Here is a 24,885-nt window from a genome sequence, read left to right as displayed (position 1 = left end):
CCTCAGCCCAGAGGCGCCAGAGCCCCTCAGCCCAGAGGCGCCAGAGCCCCTCAGCCCAGAGGCGCCAGAGCCCCTCAGCCCAGGCGCCAGAGCCCCTCAGCCCAGAGGCGCCAGAGCCCCTCAGCCCAGAGGCGCCAGAGAGCCCTCAGCCCAGAGGCGCCAGAGCCCCTGCCCCTCTGTCCAGAGCTTCTGCCCCTCTGTCCCGAGCTGCCCCTCTGTCCAGTGGGGTCATTGAGAGGGGTTGCCATGGTGAGAAGGCCACGGAGGCGGACAATAAAGCGGACTAAGACAATGGTGAAGTGGGGTCCGCGTCCCGCGCCAGAACCGCCATCGGACAGACGCCCACCCAGACCCTCCCCTATAGGTCAAGGTTTTGCGGCCGGAGTCCGCACCTTTGGGGGAGACTGTCACGTTCTGACCTTTATTTCCTGTGTTTTGTATTTAGTTAGTATGGTCAGGCGTGAGTTGGGTGGGCAGTCTGTTTGTTTTTCTATGTTTTGGTTATTTCTATGTTTCGGCCTAGTATGGTTCTCAATCAGAGGCAGGTGTCATTAGTTGTCTCTGATTGAGAATCATACTTAGGTGGCCTGGGTTTCACTGTGTGTTTGTGGGTGATTGTTCCTGTCTCTGTGTGTGCACCAGATAGGACTGTTTTGAGTTTTCACATTTCTTGTTTTTGTTAGTTTGTTCATGTGTACCTTTACGCATTAAAAAAGAACCATGGACAATTACCACGCCGCATAATGGTCCTCTGATCCGTTTCGCCTCTCCTCTTCGGAAGAAGAAGAATTCATTACAGCAGTGGACGAATGGCACGACAATGTGCCTCGTCACGGCATCTCTGTGCATTCAAATTGCCATCGATAAAATGCAATTGTATCCGTTGTCCGTAGCTTATGCCTGCCCATACCATAACACCACCGAAACCATGGGCACTACTCACATTGTTGAAATCAGCAAACCACTCGCCCACACAAAGCCATACACAGTGTCTGCCATCTGCCCGGTATAGTTGAAACCGTGATACATCCGTGAAGAGCACACTTCTCCACCGTACCAGTAGTCATCGAAGGAGAGCATTTCCCACTGAAGTCAGTTACGACGCCGAACTGAAGTCAAGACCCTGGTGAGGATGACGAGCAAGCAGATTAGCTTCCCTGAGACCGTTTGCACAGAAATTCTTCAAATTCTTTGTGCAAATCCAGAGTTTAATCTGCTGTCCTGGTGGCTGGTCTCAGACTATAGCGCAGATGAAGCCAGTCCATGTCCTACACATCCGGCGTGGTTACAGCGGTTGTGAGGCCATTTGGTGGTACTGCCAAATTCTCTAAAACGACATTGGAGGCAGCTCACGGTAGAGAAATTAACATTCGATCTGGAAACAGCTCTGGTGGACATTCCTGCAGTCAGCATGCCAATTGCACACGCCCTCAACTTGAGACATCTTTGGCATTGTGTTGTGACAAAACTTCACATTTTAGGGTGGCCTTTTGTTGTCCACAGCACAAGGTGCACCTGTGCAATGAATGACCATGCTGTTTAATCAGCTTATCGATATGCCACACCTGTCAGGTGAATGGATTATCTTGGCAAAGGAGAAATGCTCACTAACAGGAATGTAAACAGATTTGTGCACAACATTTGAGAGAAGTAAGCTTTTTGTACATATAGAACATGTCAGGAATCTTTTACTTCAGGTCATGAAAAGCTTGTGACCAACACTTCACATGTTGCTTTTATACTTATGTTCAGTGTACACTGCAATGGTATGTAGTGGTATAGAAGCAAAGTTAACTCAACATATCACTTAAGAAACAATATGTCATTGGAAATGCATTCTGAGGTGAGGCTCCCACAGCGTCTTTTATTTTGTAGCCATTTTACTCCATTACGTGGTATCCAATTGGTAGTTACAGTCTTGTCTCATCGCTGCAACTCCCGTACGGACTCGGAAGAGGCGAAGGTTGTGCGCTGCACGTCCTTCGAAACACAACCCAACCAAGCCGCACTGCTTCTTGACATAATGCCCACTTAGCCCAGAAGCCAGCCACACCAATGTGTGGGGGGAAACATTGCATCTGGCAACCGTGTCAGCGTGCACTGCGCCTGGCCTGCCACAGGAGTTGCTAGTGCGCGATGGGACAAGGACATCCATGCCGGCCAAACCCTGGGCCAACCGTGCGCAAGATGCAGTAGATGGTATAGAATACAGAATATAAAAACGAGATGAGTAATGTAGGATGTAAATATTAAAGTGGCGTTACTTAAAGTTACTAGTGATATTAAAGTGGCCAGAGATTTGAGTCTATGTTGGCAGCAGCCACTGTTAGTGATGGCTGTTTAACAGTCTGACGGCCTTGAGATTGAAAAATATCTTCAATCTCTCGGTCCCAGCTTTGACGTACCTGTACTGACCTAACCTTCTGGATGATTTGGGGGTGAACAGGCAGTGGCTCAGGTACTAGTTGTCCTTGATATTTTTGTCCTTCCTGTGACATCGGGTGCTGTAGGTGTCCTGGAGGACAGGTAATTTGCCCACCGATGATCAGTTGCTCAGACCGCACTAATCTCTGGAGAGCCTTGCGGTTGTGGGCAGAGCAGTTGCCGTACCAGGCGGTGATACAACCCGACATGATACTCTCAATTGTGCAGCTGTAAAGGTTTGTGAGTGTTTATGGTGACAAGCCAAATTTCATCAGCATCCTGAGGTTGAAGAGGCTCTGTTGCGCCTTCTTCACCACGCTGTCTGTGTGGGTGGACCATTTCAGTTTGTCCGTGATGTGTATGCTGAGGAACTTTACACCTTCTCCACTACTGTCCCGTCGATGTGGATGGGGGGGGATGCTCCCTCTGCTGTTTCCTGAAGCCTACGATCATCTCCTTTCTTTTGTTGATGTTGAGTGAGAGGTTGTTTGCCTGATTGAATATGTCCGTAAACACACCACCCAGCTGATCTGCGCATGCTCCAAGAACATGGCTAGGGATGCCGCCTGAGCCGGAAGCCTTGCGAGGTTTAACACGCTTAAACGTTTTACTCACGTTGGCCAGGGAGAAGGAGAGCCCACAGGCTTTGGTAGCAGGCCGTGTTAGTGTTACTGTATTGTCCTCAAAGCGAGCAAAGAAGTTGGTTAATTTGTCTGGGGGCAAGACGTCGATGTCCGTGACGGGGCTGGTTTTCATTTTGTAATCCGTGATTGGCTGTAGACCCTGCCACATACGTCTCGAGTTTAAGCTGTTGAATTGCGACTACTTTGTCTCTATACTGACGCTTTGCTCTTTTGATTGCCTTGGAGGAAATAGCTCCACTGTTTGTATTCGGTCATGTTTCCAGTCGCCTTGCCATGATTAAAAGAGGTGATTCGCGCAATGCTGCCATCAATCCACAGTCTCTGGTTAGGGGAAGGTTTAATAGTCACAGTGGCTAAAACATCACCGATGCACTTGCTAATAAACCCGTTCACAGAGAAAGCGTAATTTAGGAAGCCTTGTTCTCAGATTAGCTTTGTTAAAATCCCCAGCTACAATAAATGCAGCCTCAGCATGTATGGTTTCTGGCTTACATAGCTAGCACTGCCTTAGACCAGTGTGCCACTCGGGAGACCTACGCTCCCTAATTCTAATCTAGTAAAATCTCACTCCTACTGTGAGATGTTTAGAATTCCTGTACCTTCTTGGTTATATTTGTAGCAGTAGAACTCTCCAGGATTCTCCATCACACTGACCACCAGTGCCACCATCTGGCCCTCAGTAGGAAGCTCAGCACATGTCCACTGTAGCTTCTCTGCCACAGCAGGCTTGGCCACTGCGAGACAAAGACATGGAATAGCAAGGGTGAGATACTCCCATACAACTAAAAGGCCCCTAATTTTGAGAAAAACAGTATACAAATGCAAGATATCACCGTCATCATTGTGGACACGCTTCAAAACTTAGCAAAGTTCACCTAGCTTTGATCAATGGCCTTTTCAACAACATAGCCTTCATGCCAAACTATTGACACACTATGCAATCTATAGCCTGTCTAGCCAACCGGTTTGTTGTAGAAAAGCGTATCACATTCTTGTTTCATACATAATGTGCAGGGACATGCAGCAGGTATCAGTATTTGCTTTCTCAAATGGGAGCCATACATTCATCAGAATTTCACTCAGCTTGACCTGGCTGATAGCAACAGTATCTAACTGAAAGGGTCCCCTTCTTAAAACAGGCAACTTTAAAGAATCTCTACGAGTACCTCTTCAGAGAGGCGGTAAAGCCCACGGCTCCCACAACAACGCGTGTGCAGTTCCCACACATGTGGAAACAAACAATAGCCCAATAATGATGTTAGCAAAAGACTGCAGTTAAGAACGTTGGGCCAGTAACTGAAAGGTCGCTAGGTCCAATCCCCGAGCCAACTAGGTGAAAAAAAAAATGCCAATGTGTTCTTGAGCAAGGCATTTAACCCTAATTACTCGTGTAAATCGCTCTGGATAAAAGTGTCTGCTAAATTAATAACCAAATGTAAATGTAGGAATGGTAGGCTATAGACTTTCAACAACGAGAAATGTATACACGTTTCAACGTACAATCAGGGTTCTCCTTAGGTGATGCTGATGTAGGCCTAAAATCAAGTTGGAGCGTTAAGCATTTTTGAAACACCCGTTACTGCCATTTCCTGAAACCTAGGTCTTGGGATGGCCAGTATATGGTATTTTACTATATACCGGTGTTGATCTACGCACCAGTGTGGATTTTTATTGTACCTTCTATAACGATAAGTGTGCTTGCTGAAAGTGTATTATCAAGCTGAAACTATAGAAAGTGTTCATATTATTGGGGGTTCAGCAGCGAAGCCCAATTGTATCAGTTGGCAAATACTTTTTCCAGTTCCGCCAATTTGATTAATAAAATGCTAATTCCCTTAAGACCTAGAAGGATGCAAATGTGCATGATTGTATAAAAGGCCATGGGTCACACGCTCTCATGTAATGCCATTTATTAGTATTGGATAGAAAACTCTGAAGTTTCTAAAACTGTTTGAATGATGTCGGCGAGTATAACAGAAGTCAAATGGCAGGCAAAAACCTGAGAAGAAATCCAAACAGGAAGTGGGAAATCTGAGGTTGGTCGATTTTCAACCCAGCCCCTATTGAATACACAGTGGGATATTGGTTATGGTGCACTTCCTAAGGCTTCCACTAGATGTCAACCGTCTTAAGAAACTTGAATGAGGCTTCTACTGTAATGTGTGGCCGGATGAGAGCTCTTCGAGTCAGTGGTCGGGCAGAGAGCCAGGTCCTGGTAATGCGCATTTCACATGATAGCGACCTGCGTTCCATGGCTTTTCTACACACAAAAGAATTCTCTGGTTGGAACGTTATTTAAGATTTATGATAGAAACACACTAAAGATTGAAATGTTTCTACGAACTGTAATATTTAAGTTTTCGTCCGAAGTTCGGCAGGACCTGCACGAGCGTTTGGATTTGTGTAATAAACGCCTTAACAAAAGTAGCTACTTGGATATTATCGAACTAAACCAAACATTTCATGTGGAACTGGGATTCCTGGGAGTGCATTCTGATGAAGATCAAAGGTAAAGGATAATTTATAATGTTGACTCCAACATGGTGGATAAAAAAATATATTTTTTCTGAACGCAGTCTCAGATTATTGCCTGGTTTTCTTTTTCTTTAAAGTTTTTTAAAAATCTGACACAGCAGTTGCATTAAGGAGAGGAATATCTATATTTCCATGTCTAACAATTGTATCTATCGACATTTATAAATGAGTATTTCTGTAAAATGACGTGGCTCTGCAATATCACTGGATGTTTTTGGAACTAGTGAACGTAATGCGAAAATCTATTCTGAGATTTTTTTAAATATAAATATGAACTTTATCAAACAAAACATAGTGGGGCAAAAAAGTATTTAGTCAGCCACCAATTGTGCAAGTTCTCCCACTTAAAAAGATGAGGCCTGTCATTTTCATCATAGGAACACTTCAACTATGACAGACAAAATGAGGGAAAAAAATTCCAGAAAATCACTTTGGCTGTAAAGTGGCTGTAAAGCATATTTTGAAAATCTGAGATGACAGGGTGATTAACAAAAGGCTAAGCTGTGTCTATTTCACTTGTGATTTTCATGAATAGGAATATTTTCTAGGAATATTTATGTCCGATTACGCTCCCGGACCTGGGATGGGGAGTTGAGGTTAAATTCTTTTCACGTCCGGATGAAAAGCGTGCCCAGAGTAAACTGCCTGCTCCTCAGGCCCAGATGCTAGGATATGCATATTATTCGTATATTTGGATAGAAAACACAAAAGTTTCTAAAGCTGTTTGAATGATGTCTGACTATAACATAACTCATATGGCAGGCGGAAACCTGAGAAAAATCCAACCAGGAAGAAGTGGGAAATGGAGTCAGATTGCACTTCCTACGGCTTCCACTAGATGTCAACAGTCTTTAGAATGTTGTTTCAGGCTTCTCCTGTGAAAGGGGAGCGAATAAGAGCTGTTTCAACCAGTGGTCTGGCTGAAAGCCTTGAGTTGTTGATCGCGCACGTTGATCGCGCACAGATTTTTGAAATCTGACACAATGTTGCATTAAGGAGAAGTTTATCTTTAATCGTATGTATAACACTTGTATCTTAGATCAATGTTTATTATGAGTATTTCTGTAATTTGATGTGGCTCTCTGCACTTTCACCGGATGTTTGTTTGAGACTATGCATTTCTGAACATAACACGCCAATTTCAAATGAGGTTTTTGGACATAAAGATGAACTTTATCGAACAAAACACATTTATTGTGTAACATGAAGTCCTGGGAGTGCCATCAGATGAAGATCGACGGTTAGTGATTAATTTAATCGCTATTTTTTACTTTTGTGAGGGCTCTCCTTGGCTGGAAAATGCCGTAAAGCCGATTTGAAATCGGACACTGTGGCTGGATTTACAAGTAGTTTACTTTAAAATGGTGTAAAATACTTCTATGTTTGAGGAATTTTAACTATGGAATTTCTGTTGTTTTGAATTTGCCGCCCTGCAATTTCACTGGCTGTTGTCGAGGTGGGACGCTAGCGTCCCACATATCCCAGAGAAATGAACAGCTGGTGCGCAACCTCTAATAAGGAAGTCGAGGTTCTGCTCGCCCGAGTTCAAATACCTTATGATTAGCTATAGACCTTACTATTTACAAACCGATGCTGGCATTAAGACAACACTCAACAAGCTGTATAGAGCCATATGCAAACAAGAAAAGGCTCATCCAGAGACGGCGCTCCTAGTGGCCAGTGATTTTTATGCAGGGATACTGAAACGAGTCTTACCTCAATGGTACCAGCATGTTACCTGTGCAACTAGAGGTGAAAGAAACTCTAGATCACCTTTACTCCACAGAGATACAAAACTATCCTTAACCCTCCATTTGGCAAATCTAACAATAACTCTATCCTCCTGATTCCTGTCACCTTCCAACACGACAAAGACCCAAAGCACAGAGCCAAGACAATGCAGGAGTGGCTTCGGGACAAGTCTCTGAATGTCCTTGAGTGGCCCAGCCATAGCCCTGACTTGAATCCGATTGAACATCTCTGGAGAGACCTGAAAAAAGCTGTGCAGCGACACTCACCATCCAACCTGACAGAGCTTGAGAGGATCTGCAGAGAAGAATGGGAGAAACGGGGTTAATCGTCTGAATACTTATGTAAATGTGGGGAAGAACGAAGCCTGATGGGTGGCTGCCTTTTTACGGGCTCCTAACAAAATGTGCTATTTTGTTTATTTGTCACATTTTTAAACTAATTTTGTACATGATGTTGCTGCTACCGTCTATTATGGCCAAAAAGAGCTTCTGGACATCAGAACAGCGATTACTCACCTTGAACTGGACAAAGATTTTTTTGGTTAATGAGTCCGACGCAAAGAATATATGGCTTTCTCAAGACAGGGCTCAAATCCCTGTCATTTGCAAGAACTAAAGAAGGAGAAAACGGGGGCGTAGGTCAGGGTGCTTCGTGAGAATTCGGAGGCGAGTGTGTAAACTACCATCAGTACTATTGGCCAACGTGCAATCTTTGGAAAATAAACTTGACGATCTACTATTAAGACTATCCTATCAAAGGGACATTAAAAACTGTAATATCTTATGTTTCAGAGTCGTGGTTGAACGAAGACGCAGATAATATAGAGCTTGCTGGGTTTTCCGTGCATTGGCAGGACATAGCAGCTATGTCTGTAAAGATAAGGGGTGTGGCTTGTGTCAATAACAGCTGGAGCATGATGTCTAATATTAAAAATGCATTTAATATGAGGTAGAGTAACTCATGATAAGCTGTAGACCACACTATCTACCAAGAAAGTTCTCATCTATGCTGACAATAAGACCGCACTCAATGAGCTGTATAAGGCCATACGCAAACAAGAATATGCTAATCCAGAAGCTGCGCTCCTAGTGGCCGGGGACTTTAATGCAGGGAAACTTAAATCCGTTTTACCTCATTTCTACAAACATGTCACATCTGCAACCAGAGAGAAAATATTAATAAATAAAAACTCTAGATCACCTGTACTCCACACACACACACACACACACATACAAAACTATCCCTCGCCCCCTCCATTTGGCTAATCGGACCATAAATCTATCCTCCTGATTCCTGGTTAAAAGCAAAAACTAACGCAGGAGTTAAGAGGGAATCGCTCAATACGGAAGTAATCAGATGACGCGGATGCTACAGGACTGTTTTGCTAGCAGACTGGAATATGTCCCGGGATTCATCCAATGGCATTGAGGAGTATACCACCTCAGTCACCGGCTTCATCAATAAGTGCATCCTTGACTTCCTGACTGGCCATCCCCCAGGTGGTAAGGGTAGGCAACAACACATCTGCCATGTTGATACTCAACACTGGGGCCCCTCAGGGGTGCGTGCTTAGTCTCCTCCCGTACTCACTGTTCACCCATGACTGGTCAGAGACCTGGCAGTGTGGTGCAAGGACAACGATCTTCCCCTCAATGTGAGCAAGACAAAGGAGCTGATCATGAACGATAGGAAAAGGAGAGCCGAAAAGGCTCCCATTAACATCGACAGGGCTGAAGTGGAGCGGGTCGAGAGTTAAGTTCCTTGGGATCCATGTCACCAACAAACTATCATGGTCAAAACACACCAAGACAGTTGTGAAGAGGGCACAACAATATATTTTCCCCTTCATGGGGTCCCCAGATCCTCAACAAGTTCTACAGCTGCATACTCAAGAGCATCTTGACTGGTTGCATCACCGTCTGGTATGGCAACTGCTCGGTATCTGACCGTAAGGCTCTACAGAGGGTAGTACGTATGACCCAGTACATCACTGCGGACAAGCTTCCTGCCTTCCAGGACCTATATACTAGGCAGTGTCAGAGGAAGGCCCCCCAAAAATTGTCAAAGACTCCAGTCACCCAAGTCATAGACTGTACTCTCTTACCGCACGGCAAGCGGTACCGGAGCATCAAGTCTAGGACCAAAATGCTCCTTAACAGCTTCTACCCCCAAGCCATAAGACTGCTGAACAATTAATCAAATGGCCACCAGGACTATTTACATTGACCACCCCCCCTTGTTTCTACACTGCTGCTACTTGCTGTTTATTATCTATGCATAGTCACTTTACTCTTTACATTACCTCAACTAACCTGTACCCCCAGACATTGACTAACGGTAACCCCTGTATATAGCCCCGTTATTGTTATTTTATTGTGTGTTACTTTTTATTTTATACTTAGTTTATTTTATAAATATTTTCTTAACTGCATTCTTGGTTATGGGCTTGTAAAGTAAGGATTTCACCCGTTGTATTCGGCCCTAGTGACAAATACAATTTTATTTTAAATGTGAAATTTCAGTTATTTTTTTATACATTTGCAAACATCTCTTACAATCTGTTTTTTGCTTTGTCATTATGGGGTATTGTGTGTCGATTTAAAACAAACAATTTAATACAATTTAGAATAAGGCTGGAACTTAACAAAATGTGGAAAATGTCAAGGGGCCTGAATACTTTCCAAATGCACTGTATGAGGCCTGTGTTTACCATAGTCCTTATTTTCAGCATTGATCCAAAACCCCTAAAAAAAAACATTAATTTCCCCATAGGCTTTGACCAACGAGCCATGGCAGAGTTAGGCTCTGTTTCACAATTTTGACTTTGTTATGCATTTAAATAGTTGAATGAGTGATAACACATTTAGGTGACGACTAAACCAGACATGGTTTTTCCATTGGGATTTGGTTGTGCTTTTAGATGGTTGAAAGCATAGTGATGACACATTGGAAATTCAATCTTATTGATCAACCAAATATTACCCAATTGTCCATGTTGAAATTACATGGTGTGCCCAATGGGCCACTACTACCACTTTTAGGGGCCAATGCAAAACATTTCCTAAATTCTAGACCTCAGTTGAATCTGGTAACGAATGTTGTGGCTGTTGAACAAGTTGAGGAGACTAAATTACTTGGTGTTACCTTAGATTGTAAACTCATGGTCAAAACAATGGTTCTAAAGATGTGGAGAGGTCGGTCCGTAATAAGAGAGATTGCTTTGCTTTTTTGACACCACATTCCAAAAAGCAAGTCGTACAGGCTTTAGTTTTGTCTCATTTTGATTATTGTCTAGTCATGTGGTCGAGTGCTGCAAGTAAAGCCCTAGTTAAGCTGCAGCTGGCCCAGAACAGAGCGGCATGTCTTGCTCTTCATTGTAATCAGAGGGCTAATATAAATACTATGCATGCCAGTCTCTCTTGGCTGAGAGTTGAAGAAAGACTGACTGCATCACTTCTTTCTATAAGAAACATGAATAGTTGAAAATCCCAAATTGTTTGCAGTCAATTTACACACAGTTCTGACACACACACTTATCCCACCAGACATGCCACCAGGGGTCTTTTCATAGTCCACAAATCCTGAACAAATTCAAGAAAGCATACAGTATTATGTAGAGCCCTTATTGCATGGAACTTCATTCCATTTCATTTTGCTCAAATAAACAGCAAACCTGGTTTCAAAAAACAGATAAAGCAACACCTCTCCCCAATTTGACCTAGTTAGATTGTGTGTATGTTTTAATAAGGAGGCTACGTGTGCCTATTTTAAATTGATGTAGTTCTGTCCTTGAGCTGTTCTAGTCTATTCATATTCTGTATTATGTCATGTTTCATGTGGAACTCAGGAAGACAAGATAAATCTTTCGCGACTGCTAAATAAATATCAAATTCACCATTGGGCGTTTGTACCCTGGCGCAAATGTCGCTTTCTCCTCACTAAATAAATGAGATCGAAGTTGATAATTGTACATGTGACTTCATGATTGAATTTCAATTAACTGAATGAAGAGGGTGAAATATATTGTTGCTAAATAAAGAAGGATCAAGCATGAGGTTGCCCATGCATTTACACCACTGAGTTAATTAGCTGCTAGATCACAAACTCTTACCATGATCTTGTTACTAGTTAGCACCATATTGATGACTTTAATGCTAAATGAGTACAGCAGAAACACTGCCGTACAGGTTGGCAGGTCTGACTTCTAGTTACCATGAGATGATTCTGTCCAGGCTCCTTCCGCCTGCCACTTCGTGGTGGGCTCTTCGTCCTGATGGTTGGAAGGCAAGGCATAACCTGTGGCGACCAGCATCTCAGCCACATTGCCCTGGGGGTCGCTGGCCTCGTCGATCATGGCCACCAGCGCCATACCCTCCCGCTCGCCCAGGATCTCTACCCGCAGGAATCGGTTGCACACCATCCGCCTGAGCATAAGCACAGTCTCCTCTGACCAGACCTCTCCTGTGGGACGCACTCCTATAGGGGGAGGGGTGGGATTGTGTGTGTAACAGGCAATAATTTTAATTATAATGTGATGAGTTTGTAAGTGATCAGGTTAACACCACCACTATCCCTAAAACACAATTTAATGCACTAGAGATTCCTTTGAGTTTGAGACGAAAAGGAAGGAATCAAAAAGGCATGAAATGGCAATACATTTATTTATTGCTATAAGGTTGTTATTGACACCTTGGACAAATGGAATGACACATGAATAGATGTCGCCAGAAAAGCAGAAATTCCAGATGAATCAATACATTGAATTGAACATGTAATAGGTCATACCTGCCAGGGCACAAGGGATGGCCTGCATTGGCAGGGCTAGGAGTTCAGAGCTGATGGAACACAGGCGACTCAGCTCCACCTCCTCTGAGTTGCCAAAGTCAATGTAGCCTACACACACCTTCTCTTCAGATGAGTAGGCCAGCACTTTGGCCCTGTACCACTGGTTGTCCTCTGGGAAGGTACACACGGAGAGAGATTGTCATAGAAAATGGCAAGATTGCATTATAATGCTTGTTTTATTCGACAGAACAGAATATTCTGTTAACTATTATGTGTGTGTTCTGAGGATTGGCCTCTGAGATAACACTGACAGAGGAGATTTACGATGTCTTTGGGTGATAAAATCAAAAGAGCATTCCAGAGAACATGAGCTAATGGTTCTGTTCTATACCGTACCAGGGAGAGAGGGCTCCAGTTTGGAGTAGGAGGGCCAGACACTGGTCTTTACAATGAGAACTGTTGACACAACAGTAAATGTCTGCTATGTTTTATAGATATCTTTCATACAAATATTAACCTTTGTGAACTGTTCCTAAGATCTGCGGTTTGTCATGTAAGTTGAGAGGGGTGTATCTTGGCTGTAAAAGATATATTTGTACTTTTCTGTTGGTACTTTCAATGGTTCATTAGAGATAGCGCATCATTGAAAGTCAAAAAGGCTATTGCAAAGGTCTTATTATTAAAGATGTAGTTTAAGTAGAACTGACTGGTGTGTGAAGTTTGGAACTCTCCCCATTTGTTATGCAGAAATATGCCACCACAAGATCACTACCAACCGCAATGAGATCATTGGCTGGCAATGCTCCACAAATTTCCTTAACCAGGTCAAGATTAAGATCAAAGGAGAGAGCTCATGTGTCCTTTATCTGACCGTGTATGTACCCTGAGTGAATGTGAGTACTCTAGCCTGACACAGAATTAGAGAGTGTCCTTACCATAGAATAGGGAGCAGCACACTGTGCCAGGGGCAGGTCTGAAGTTTTGGCTGGCTGGGGCCTGAGAGCAGTGGTCTCTCAGTTTCAGATGCAGCTCCTGGATCACACCTGTACAGACATACAACACTCAGCACCCATGATGCAAGAGACTGAATCACCTCCACAGGGTTACATTCAATTCACTAAGGCACATTAAAGCAAAACATTTAAAAAACGTTTTTATCAGTACCTCCTAGGGTTGCAAACAGGGATGCATGATATATCCGTGAACATATCGGAATCGGACGATAATAGCTAAAAATGCCAAAAATCAGTATCGGCCCAATGTCTAGTTTAACGGCGATTTTTAAAACCGACGTCAAAGCTCCCGTGCATACCTATATGACGTAGGTACATGATGCCACGTAAAATTTTGCGCTACACGTGCAACACAGCATTCCCGACCCTAAACCACAATGTCTGCTGTGTGGATCGAGCAGTCAAAAGGTTGAGCAGTCATTTGTAAGAGTAAGACAATTTCAGCGAGACAACTCAAAGGTGAAATCCATTAAAGCCAAGATAATGGAATTCATTGCCATTGACAATCAACCGTTCTCTGTCGTGGGTAATATAGGCTTTCGCCCACTGGTCGAGCACCGTTACACTCTACCAAGTGCGCTATTTTTCAGATGTTGCCCTACCGGAGTCACACAGCAATAGTGTCACTGCTATTAGCTTCACGACATACATACTATGGAATCCCGTTTCTTTGCGTGTCAAAAAAGATACAGTAGCACTGTCAAAGCTGTACAAAAAAGGTCTGCAAACAAGCAAACCCCGGCCACGAACGACCTGTTTACAATACCGCGTTTGTAATAAAGCATAATTTGATTCGACTGCAACTTCTGGGGTAGCTAGCTTCAGCTTGGTACCTAACTAACACCAATACAACCAGCCTGAAAACAATGACCAGTAGAAACTGCAGTCATTTTCATTATTCTTAGCAATGAATTAGGAATCCTTGTGAGTAAGTATTAGCTAGGTTGCCACTTGTTGTTCACCTATTGAAATTGAACTTCAGTTCATGAAAATAAATAACTAGCCAGCAACTTAACCCTGTTGTCCAAAGCTAACGTTACAAGTAGCCAGCTAACTTCATCTGGCTCGTGAGGCTCGACCGGACGGCGATGTGAAGCAAGGCACAATAAAGATTAGGCACAATAGTGGAATTTACGGGTTGCCTTCAAAATAAAATTGCCATTGACAGTGATGCAAATGAATTCAAATAGTAGAATTATGCAAACTTTTATTTTGAAGGCTAACCGCAAAGTTCAATACTGTGGCTAGCTTTACAGATGGGTCCGACCACCATTAATCAAATAAGAACTGTCTTATAAATTAGGGTTATTTGAGATGACACCTAGATGTCGTTTTGCTACGTATTTGGGGAAAAACATTGTTTGCATCCATAAACTAGCAAACTTTGACCAGCACTGTTGGTGCGGGAGACAACTTTACCAGCATCATAGCATACGTATTGATGAATCGTTGTGACATGAAATACGAGTGATAGATTATTCTATGTGTAGTAACTACATAAAACATGTATGAATGTGTTAAATTATGTGACATTCAGTCATATTCAGGTCCTAATTGGTCAACAAGCTTATATTGTATATTTTTCGACAGGCAAAGACCCAAACGGTGTTTTATAGAAATCCTGGTTGAGAATGAAACGACTGAACAAACTAACAAGGAAACAGCACCGCAAGTGAGTGAAATTAATAGGTTTTGATGATGTTTTACTGGTAATGGGGACATAAGTAAATCCCCCAAAAATAACTCTTTGGTCTGTGCGGTGTGTCTAACCTTTAACTAGACTAGTCGGTTAAGAACAAGTTCTTATTTACAATGACGGCTACCCCGGTCAAACCCGGACGACATAGGGCCAATTGTGCACCGCCCTATGGGTCTCCCAATCACGGCCGGATGTGATACACCCTAGATTCGAACCAGGGACTGTAGTGACGCATTGGAGATGCAGTGCCTTAGACCGCTGCATCCATGTGTGTGTGTTAAATAGTTAACTGTACTAGAATGCTTAAAAACAGCAGCAAAAATGTTAAATATCGGTATAGTTTTTTTTGGTAAGGAAAATATCAGATATTGTTACCGGCAAAAAACATAATATCGGTGCATCACTAGTTGCAAAAGGGTTGGAAACTTTACAGAAATGTTCAATGGGAAGTTGAGCCCTGGAATTTGTGGAATTTTACTTAAATTATTAGTTTTTTAAAGTTCTAACAGCGATTGCAATTCTAGGTCTTGTGGCATTATTTGGTTAAAACTATCCCCTATTCAATGGAATTGCAACCCTCTGCATGCACAGTGCATTCTTCCATCACATGTACAGCCGATTCCCAAGATTTTGCACACTAATGAGACACTATTGAGCCCACACTACTACACTGTCTGAGCCAAGGACTACATACTTTCTGGTAAGTTTTGATTAAAATACTGGGTGGGTAAATAAACGTCCTCTCACTGTCAACTGCGTTAATTTCAGCAAACTTAACGTGTAAATATTTGTATGAACATAAGATTCAACAACAGACAAACTGAACAAGTTCACACAGACATGTAACTAGCAGAATAATGTGTCCCTGAACAAAGGGGGGTCAAAATAAAAATTCAGTCAACGCAGCTGGTGGCCACACCAGACACTAAGCACTGCAGTGCATCTCATCCAACACGTAAATCTCTCATGGCTCACTACTTGTTTTTGTAAGTGTTGACATGCTGAATGCACCGAGTCGTCTGTTTAAACTACTTGCACACAGCTCGGACACCCACGCATACCCCACAAGAGGTCTCTTCACAGTCCAAGTCAAGAACAGACTACGGGAGGAGCAGGGTACTACAGAGGCATGGCTATATGGGAACATTATTCCACATCAGGTAACTGATGCAAGCAGTAGAATCAGATTTATTTTAAGAACTAGATACATTTACACATTATGGAACAGCGGGGACTGAAGAGACAGGAACACACACAAATGATAATACATGCACTCTACACACGTACACATGGATTTTGTATTTTAGATATGTGGTAGTACAGTAGTGGTCTGAGGGAACACACAAGTAATAACTTAAATTGTAAAACTGCCTTATTGTTGCTGGACCCCAGGAAGAGTAGCTGTTGCCATGATAACAGCTAATGAGGATCCTTAATAAAAACACAAAAAAAGAAATTAAGCAAAAGCGTATTAATGGGTTGTCACTAGGTTGTACTCACTGGCGTTGTCCAGTTTCTGACAGATGATGTCATAAGGTGACTGCAGGTGCGTCACCATGGCAGCGAAGGTGTCTCCCAGTCCCTGGGTCAGAGGGTCAGGTGGCTGTGCCTCCATGTTCTTGTTCTTACCCCCCGACTGGCAGCGGAAGTTTTCCAGGGACGCACTCACCAGGGAGTCTGGCGCAGAGGGGAGCAAAGGGGGATTAGCAAAAAAATATTAATACAAACTGGAGAAAACCTTTACCTTGTAAACTCAAAAAGAAACGTCCTCTCACTGTCGACTGCGTTTCTTTTCAGCAAATTTAACATGTGCAAATATTTGTATGAACATAAGATTAAACAGACAAACTGAACAAGTTCCACAGACATGTGACTAACAGACATGGAATAATGTGTCCCTGAACAAACGGGGATTGAGAGCCGGGCTCCTCGCTGGCCATGGCAGAACACAGACATTCCTGTCTTGCAGGGAATCATGCACAGGACGAGCAGTATGGCTGGTGGCATTGTCATGCTAGAGGGTCATGTCAGGATGAGCCTGCAGGAAGGGTACCACATGAGGAAGGAGGATGTCTTCCCTATAATGCTCAGCGTTGAGATTTCATGCAATGACAACAAGCTCAGCCCAATGATGCTGTGACACACTGCCCCAGACCATGACGGACCCTCCACATCGATCCCGCTCCAGAGTACAGGCCTCGGTGTAACGCACATTCCTTCGACGATAAACGCGAATCTGATCATCACCCCTGGTGAGACAAAACCGCAACTCGTCGGTGAAGAGCACTTTTTGCCAGTCCTGTCTGGTCCAGCGACGATGGGTTTGTGCCCATAGGCAACGTTGTTGCCGGTGATGTCCATTGAGGACCTGCCTTACAATAGGCCTACAAGCCCTCAGTCCAGCCTCTTTCAGCCTATTGCAGACAGTCTGAGCACTGATGGAGGGATTGTGCTTTCCTGGTGTAACTCGGGCAGTTGTTGCCATTCTGTACCTGTCCCGCAGGTGTGATGTTCGGATGTACCGATCCTGTGCAGGTGTTGTTACACTTGGTCTGCCATTGCGAAGACGATCAGCTGTCTATCCTGTCTCCCTGTAGCGCTGTCTTAGGCGTCTCACAGTACGGCCACATCTGCAGTCCTCGTGCCTCCTTGCAGCATGCCTAAGGCATGTTCATGCAGATGAGCAGGGACCCTGGGAATCTTTCTTTTGGTATTTTTTCAGAGTCAGTAGAAAGGCATCTCTAGTGTCCTAAGTTTTTATAACTGTGACCTTAATTGCCTACCGTCTGTAAGCTATTAGTGTCTTAATGACCGTTCCACAGGAGCATGTTCATTTATTGTTTATGGTTCATTGAACAAGCATGGGAAACAGTGTTTAAACCCTTTATAATGAAGATCCGTGAAGTTATTGGGTTTTCACAAATTCACTTTGAAAGACAGGGTCCTGAAAAGGGGACGCTTCTTTTTTTGCTTTGTTTAGTTTAAGACAACACATTTAAGCAGGAATTTGAATCAGAATCCAATTATTATTATGGAACTTGGGAAAACTGTTGCAAAATGGTGACTAAATAAAATTGACACTGCTCACCAACGTCATGTTCTGCGCGTTTCTTATTGACGTCCTCCCTCACAGCATAACCTTGGTCCACGAGGAAAGTGCTCAGCTGTTTTCCTGTCAGAGAAAGATAAGGTGTTTACATGGCAGACATGAAGACAGACAACGTGAAAAGCACTTCAATAGTCATACAAAGGAAAATAGACATAAGGGGAGTATGGTTACTATATTATAGTGTTAAAGTCAGTTAAGCATTCAGCGATACAAACATGAGAACAAAATTGAATGATGCAAAGACATCCATATAGTTCAAAGCGACACTGTAGGACAAATTACGCTGTATACGGACGGAGAGCCGTACTCCAATAGGAGCGCCCAAACAGATGCTCAAGGTTCCTAAAACTAATCATGCTTAGGTTTATTATGGAGATTTAAACGTGGTGATTCAGTCTTTCACCTTCTATTATTCACTGTAGCCAACTGACCATAGCCTTCCTGTGATACAGTACCGATAGGAGTCAGCAGGATGTCCACTGCGTAGGTGCGGTCATTCTCCTGTGTGTCCACCACAGTGAGTGTCAGGCTCTTTCCAGCCACCAGCTGTCTCACAGCCATGCAACACACTCCCATCCAGCTGTCAGTCACCGGTGTTATCCCGGCGATGCTGCACTCCAAAGCCTGCAAGAAAAAGCTTGTGGTAAATAAACGTGAACAAGTGCAATTCATCAAGAATAAATACGCATTTGAAATAAAATAGGGCAGGAAATATTTGGGCATTGAATATTACTCCTTGGAAACAGAAGGAAAATTAACTACAGTGCACACAATTTCACCCCTTGACTTTTTCCACATTGTTACTTTACAGCCTTATTCTAAAATTGATTAAAAATTCCCTCAATCTACACACAATAACCTATATCAATGAAGCAAAAACATTTTTTTTGTAAATGTATTAAAAATAAAACAAATAACACATTTACATAAGTATTCAGACCCTTTACTCAGTACTCAGTACAGTACAACCTTGAGTCTTCTTGGGTATGAAGCTACAAGCTTGGCACACCTGTATTTGGAGAGTTTCTCCCATTCTTCTCTGCAGATCCTCTCAAGCTCTGTCACGTTGGATGGGGAGAGTCGCTGCACAGCTATTTTAAGGTCTCTCCAGAGATGTTGGGTTCAAGTCCGGGCTCTGGCTGGGTCACTCAAGGACATTCAGAGACATGTCCTGAAGCCACTCCTGTGTTGTCTTGACTGTGTGCTTAGGGTCATTGTCCTGTTGGAAGGTGAACCTTCACCCCAGTCTGAAGTTCTGAGCGCTCTGGATCAGGAACCTTCACCCCAGTCTGATAACCTGCTCAGGACTTTAAAGATCTCTCTGTACTTTGCTCTGTTCATCTTTGCCTTGATCCTGACTTGTCTCCCATGCCCTGCCACAGATAAACATCCCCACAGCATGATGCAGCCACCACCATGCTTCACCGTAGGGATGGTGTCAGGTTTCCTACAGACCTGACACTTGGCATTCAGGCCAAAGTGTTCAACCTTGGTTTCATCATACCAGAGAATCTTGTTTCTCTTGGTCTGAGAGTCTTTAGGTGCCTTTTGCCAAACCCCAACCGGGCTGTCACATGCTTTTTACTGAGGAGTGGCTTCCGTCTGGCCACTACCATAAAGGCTTAATTGGTGGAGTGCTGCAGAGATGGGAGAACCTTCAGAAGTTTCTCCCATCTCCACAGAGGAACTCTAGAGCTCTGTCAGAGTGACCATCGGGTTCCTGGTCACCTCCCTGACCAAAGCCCTTCTCCCCCGATTGGTCAGTTGGCCGGGCAGCCAGCTCAAAACTTCTTTCATTTAAGAACAGAGGCCACTGTGCTTGGGGACGTTCAATGCTGCAGTAATGTTTTGGCACCCTTCCCCAGATCTGTGCCTCAACACAATCCTGTCTCGGAGCTCTACGGACAATCCATTCGACCTCATTTCGTGTTTTTTGCTCTGACATGCAGTCAACTGTGGGACCTTAAAAAGACAGGTGTGTGCCTTTCCAAATCATATGAATTTACAAGAGGTAGACTCCAATCAAGTTGTAGAACCATCTCAAATATGATCAATGAAAACAGGATGCACCTAAGCTCAATTTCAAGTCTCATAGCAAACAGTCTGAATACTTATGTAAATATACCTCATTTACACAAGTATTCAGACTGTTTGCTGTGAGACTCGAAATGGAGCTTAAGTGCATCTTTTTATTTTTTAAATACATTTTCAAAAATGTCTAAAACCCTGTTTTCACTTTGTCATTATGGAGTATTGTGTGCAGCTTTCTGAGGAAATTGTTTTATTTAATACATTTTAGAAAAAGGCCGTTACAAAATGGAAAAAGTCAAGGGGTCTGACTACTTTTCGAAGGCACCGTATACAAAAGTATATGTACACCCCTTCAAATTAGTGGATTCAGCTAAATGTATGAAATTGAGCACACAGCAATCCAATCGCCATAGACAAACATGGGCAGTAGAACGGCCTTACTGAAGAGCTCAGTGACACCGTCATAGGATGCCACATTTCCAACAAGTCAGTTTGTCAAATTAGAGCTACCCCCGTCAACTGTAAGTGCTGTTATTGTGAAGTGGAAATGTCTAGGAGCAACAACGGCTCAACCGTGAAGTGGTAGGCCACACAAGCTCCTAGAACGGGACAGACTAGTGCTGAAGCACATAGCTAGTAAAAAACATCTGTCCTCGGTTGCGACACTCACTACAGAGTTCCAAATTGCCTCTGGAAGCAACATCAGCACAAGAACTGTTCATCTAGAGCTTCATTGAATGGGTTTCCATGGCCAAGCAGCCACACACAAGCCAAAGCTCACTGTGCGCAATGCCAAGTTTCAGCTGGAGTGGTGTAAAGCTCGCCGCCATTGGACTCCGGAGCAGTGGAAGTGCGTTCTCCTGAGTGATGAATCACACATATCCATCTGACAGTCCGCCGGACAAATCTGGGTTTGGTGGAAGCCAGGAGAACTCTACTTCTCAAAGAACTGAGGTGAATTTTCACAATGAACTCACACATGGTGGAATGGGTTCAATGCTGGCAGCGAGGGGCTTGATCCGATCCAGTGTCACATCTTCTTCGTTTCCAAAGTCAATGTAGAGAACTTTAGCATTTCCATCATCTGCAGCTACAGACTGGACAACACCTCTGTACCAGTTCTAGAGAGGGAGATAAGCAAAGGATTAGATAGTATGGAATTTTAAAGCTTCTAAGTAGTATTTTCACAACTGCATTTTTTCAAAATTTCCTCAGTGTTCTCCTTCATCACCTGATCCAAGGAGTATTTGACGGCACAGACCTCTCCGGTGTCGGGCTTGTAGTCTGTCCCTAGCGAGCCACCGTTGGTCTTCTGCAGTTCCACAGTAACGGCTCTCAGAGCCTCAACCAGCTCTGGGCTTTGGACGTGAATGAAAAACCTACCAGGGCTATGCAGCTCCACCACAGACACCTTGAGCCACAGACAACCAGGAGGAGAGAAGACTTCATCCGAGTGCACAAACACAATGAGACTCAACATACTACATTGATAATGTTGGCCTATGTACCTACAGGACAATCGTCATTGTGTGGGTGGAACATTAAGGTATGTTGGATTAGTTTGTACACCTGTGCATTGTTCTAACATCAGACATCGCCATAGCATATTTTCTAAACATGCATTAAAAATAAGATAAGTCATTAATTCTGCCTCTTAAATTCTTTCAACGGTGACCTTTTAGGTCAGACTTTTTCCCAGACCTAAACATGACCTCAGGAGGACATTAAAGGAGCTGGCCAGAGCACAAACCTGAATTTCCATTCCTTTGGTGATGTCATTCTTACGGAGGTCCCGCAGGTACACTCGCTGGGAGCAAGTCACATCACCGTTGTTCACCTGCAAACGCCAGGTAACTGTGTTAGAGATCTCAAAATAATGTTCTCCTCAGTTGTCTGGTCACATGTACTAATAAATTCCATACAGTTGCCTGTCAAATATATAGTCAGCCCTGCACAATTCAATATTTTTTCTATGTAGAAGAAGAAAAAACTTAGTTCACATGTATATTTGCTTGATTTACTAACACACAGGAACAAGGGAAAAAATTATCTGGACAAAATTACTAATTTACTGTGTAATTTCACGTGCAGTAAAGTGCAAGGGTGCCAATATCTTTGACCTCAACTGTACAAGTACATGAACTACAAAGTGAAAGGTTCAACAAATTGTATGAGGGGTAGGAATGGGCGGATTTCTCCATGCCCTTCTCCGGCCATTGTAATGGTAAGCTCAACGTTGAAAAATGTTGTGCTACTATACCAACCCTAACCTATTATACCAACCTGACCCTATCATACCAGCCATACCCTATTATACCAACCTGACCCTAACATACCAACCCGACCCTATTATACCAGCCTGGCCCTACCACACCACACCTACCCTAACAACCCGACCCTTATACCAAAATGACCCTACTATACCAACCCGACCCTATTATACCAACCCTTATATACCAACCCGACTATACCGAACCTACCCTATTATACCAACCCTACCATATCAACTGAACTCTATTATACCAACCCGACCCTATTATACCAACCCGACCCTATTATACCAAACCGACCACACCAACCCGACCCTAACACACCAACCCGACCCTATTATACCAGCCTGGCCCTACCACACCACACCTACCCTAACAACCCGACCCTTATACCAAAATGACCCTACTATACCAACCCGACCCTACAAACCCGACCCTATTATACCAACCCGACTACACCAACCAGACTATACCAACCCTACCATAATCAACCTATTATACCAACCTGACCCTACCATACCAACCTGACCCAACCCTATTATACCAACATGACCCTACTACACCAACCCTACCATACCAACCTTACTCTACTATACCAACCCTACCAACCAGACCCTACCATACCAATTGGACACGATGGGTAGATTAACAAAATGTTCATCTTTCATTTGCTGTATTGGACTTGTTAATGTGTGAAAGTTACATATTTCTAAAAAATATTTTTTTATTTTGCGTGCTGCCTTTTCAGCGGAATGTTGTCGAGGGAACCCCTGCCCTAGAAAGGTTAAATGAAATTCTGGGGAAAAAATGGCAAACTCAGCTCAATCATTCATTGAATCAGATGGCTCATTCATAACAAATTGATACTGCCAACTACTTTAATGATTTTTCCATTGGCAAGATTAGCAAACATGCCAGTAACAAACACTAAACATCCAAGCATAACTGATCAAATTATGAAAGATAATTGTTATTTTGAATTCTGTAAAGCGAGTGTGGAAGAGGTGAAAAAATGAATGTTGCATATCAACAATGACAAGCCACCGGGGTCTGACAACTTGGATGGAAAATTACTGAGGATAATAGCAGAAGATATAGCCACTCTTATTGGCCATATCTTCCATCTAAGCCTACTAGAAAGTGTGTGCCCTCTGGCCTGGAGGAAAGCAAAAGTAATTCTGCTACCCAAGAATAGTAAACGCCCCCTTTACTGGCTCAAATAGTGGACCAATGACCCTCTTACCAAACCTTGGTAAACTTTTGGAAAAAAAACTGGTGTTTGACCAGATACAATGCTATTTCAGACTTTCAGCACACTGATAGGGAAGGACATTCAACAAGCACACAAGCGTTGCAAAATAAATGTACACATACATGTTATTCAATCATTGCACCCACACTGCTCGTGAGCGTTCGCAAGCTTCTACGTGGCCGGGCACTAAAAATTGAACTTGGTTCTATTTGTGACCCTCAACACGCTGCAAGTCCCTCTCCCATCTCCTCATTGGTTTTTAGGAGCATATACCCACATGCCAGTCCCCAAATTAATATAATTGGATCAGAGTTTGTTTTGAAATTTCAACCTGTGTGTCCTGATCGCGTCTGGTGTGGATGAACAAAATCAACTTGCGCGGTTTGGTCAGCATGTTACACAGGTGACCGATGATTGGCTGAGAGAAATTGATAAAAGATTGTGGCAGCTGTTTTGTAAAGACTTCAGTGCGGCTTTTGAAATTATCGATCAGCTGATGGAAAAACTTATGGCTTGACACCCCCTGCTATATTGTGGACAAAGAGTTACCTGTAACAGAAAAAGGAGGATGTTCTTTAATGGAAGCCTCTCCAACATAATCCAGATACTCAGGAATTCCCCAGGGCAGCTGGCTAGGACCCACATTTTTGTTAAATCTTTACTAATGACATGGCACTTGCCTTCAGTAAAAGCCAGTGTGGCTATGTACGTTGATGACTCAACACTACCCACTTCAGCTACTACAGCAAGTGAAATTACTGCAACACTGAACTTCTTTGGGATAGGGGGCGGTATTTTGACCTCCCGGATGAAAAGTGTGCCCAATGTAAACTGCCTGCAACGGAAGCTACGGTATGCATATAATTGGTAGATTTGCATAGAAAACACTAAAGTTTCTAAAACTGTTAAAACAACATCTGAGTATAACAGAACTGAAATGGCAGGCAAAACCCAGAGGACAAACCATTCCCCCCAAAAATAAAAATAATTATATAATAGAATTATAATAGGGCGAAAACGTACCCAATTGCAGTTCCTAGGGCTTCCACTAGATGTCAGTCTTTAGAAAGAATTTCAGGCTGGTTTTTGAAAGAATGAGCCAGAAAATAGTTTTTCTAGGTGGCCCCCATTTTGGCTGTAGTGTTTCCAGACAATAACGATTCTCAGTCTTAAATTGTATCACTTATTTGCGTATTAGGGTACCTAAGGTTTGATTATAAACGTTGATTGACTTGTTTGGATAAGTTTATTGCTAACGTTTGGGATTCATTTTGTATGCATTTGAAGGGGGAAACCGAGTGGATTATTGACTGAAGCGCACCAGCTAAACTGAGATTTTATGGATATAAATAAGGCCTTTATCGAACAAAA

At 43.2% G+C, this 24,885-nt stretch overlaps 1 protein-coding gene across 4 annotated transcripts in view; it reads right to left on the bottom strand.

The window, feature by feature from the left end:
* Nucleotides 1-24,885, bottom strand: part of tdrd1 (tudor domain containing 1) — a 50,931-nt gene that overhangs the window by 16,388 nt on the left and 9,658 nt on the right. For 3 of the 4 annotated variants that reach the window (XM_052478360.1, XM_052478358.1, XM_052478357.1), the window contains exons 7-16: nt 21,743-21,829; nt 21,224-21,403; nt 20,970-21,113; nt 18,393-18,585; nt 17,941-18,024; nt 16,353-16,529; nt 13,076-13,183; nt 12,141-12,311; nt 11,568-11,831; nt 3,668-3,802 (exon numbers count right to left, since the gene is read on the bottom strand). In XM_052478360.1, the coding sequence (XP_052334320.1) occupies nt 3,668-3,802; nt 11,568-11,831; nt 12,141-12,311; nt 13,076-13,183; nt 16,353-16,529; nt 17,941-18,024; nt 18,393-18,585; nt 20,970-21,113; nt 21,224-21,403; nt 21,743-21,829 (1,543 nt within the window). The remainder of the gene's footprint in view (nt 1-3,667; nt 3,803-11,567; nt 11,832-12,140; nt 12,312-13,075; nt 13,184-16,352; nt 16,530-17,940; nt 18,025-18,392; nt 18,586-20,969; nt 21,114-21,223; nt 21,404-21,742; nt 21,830-24,885) is intronic. The other variant, XM_052478359.1, reaches the window with a different exon arrangement.

This window comes from Oncorhynchus keta, chromosome 24 (genome assembly GCF_023373465.1).
Source record: "Oncorhynchus keta strain PuntledgeMale-10-30-2019 chromosome 24, Oket_V2, whole genome shotgun sequence".
Lineage (NCBI taxonomy): Eukaryota > Metazoa > Chordata > Actinopteri > Salmoniformes > Salmonidae > Oncorhynchus > Oncorhynchus keta.
The sequence above is the reverse complement of the archived record's forward strand: the minus strand, read 5'-3'. Positions and strand labels throughout refer to the sequence as shown.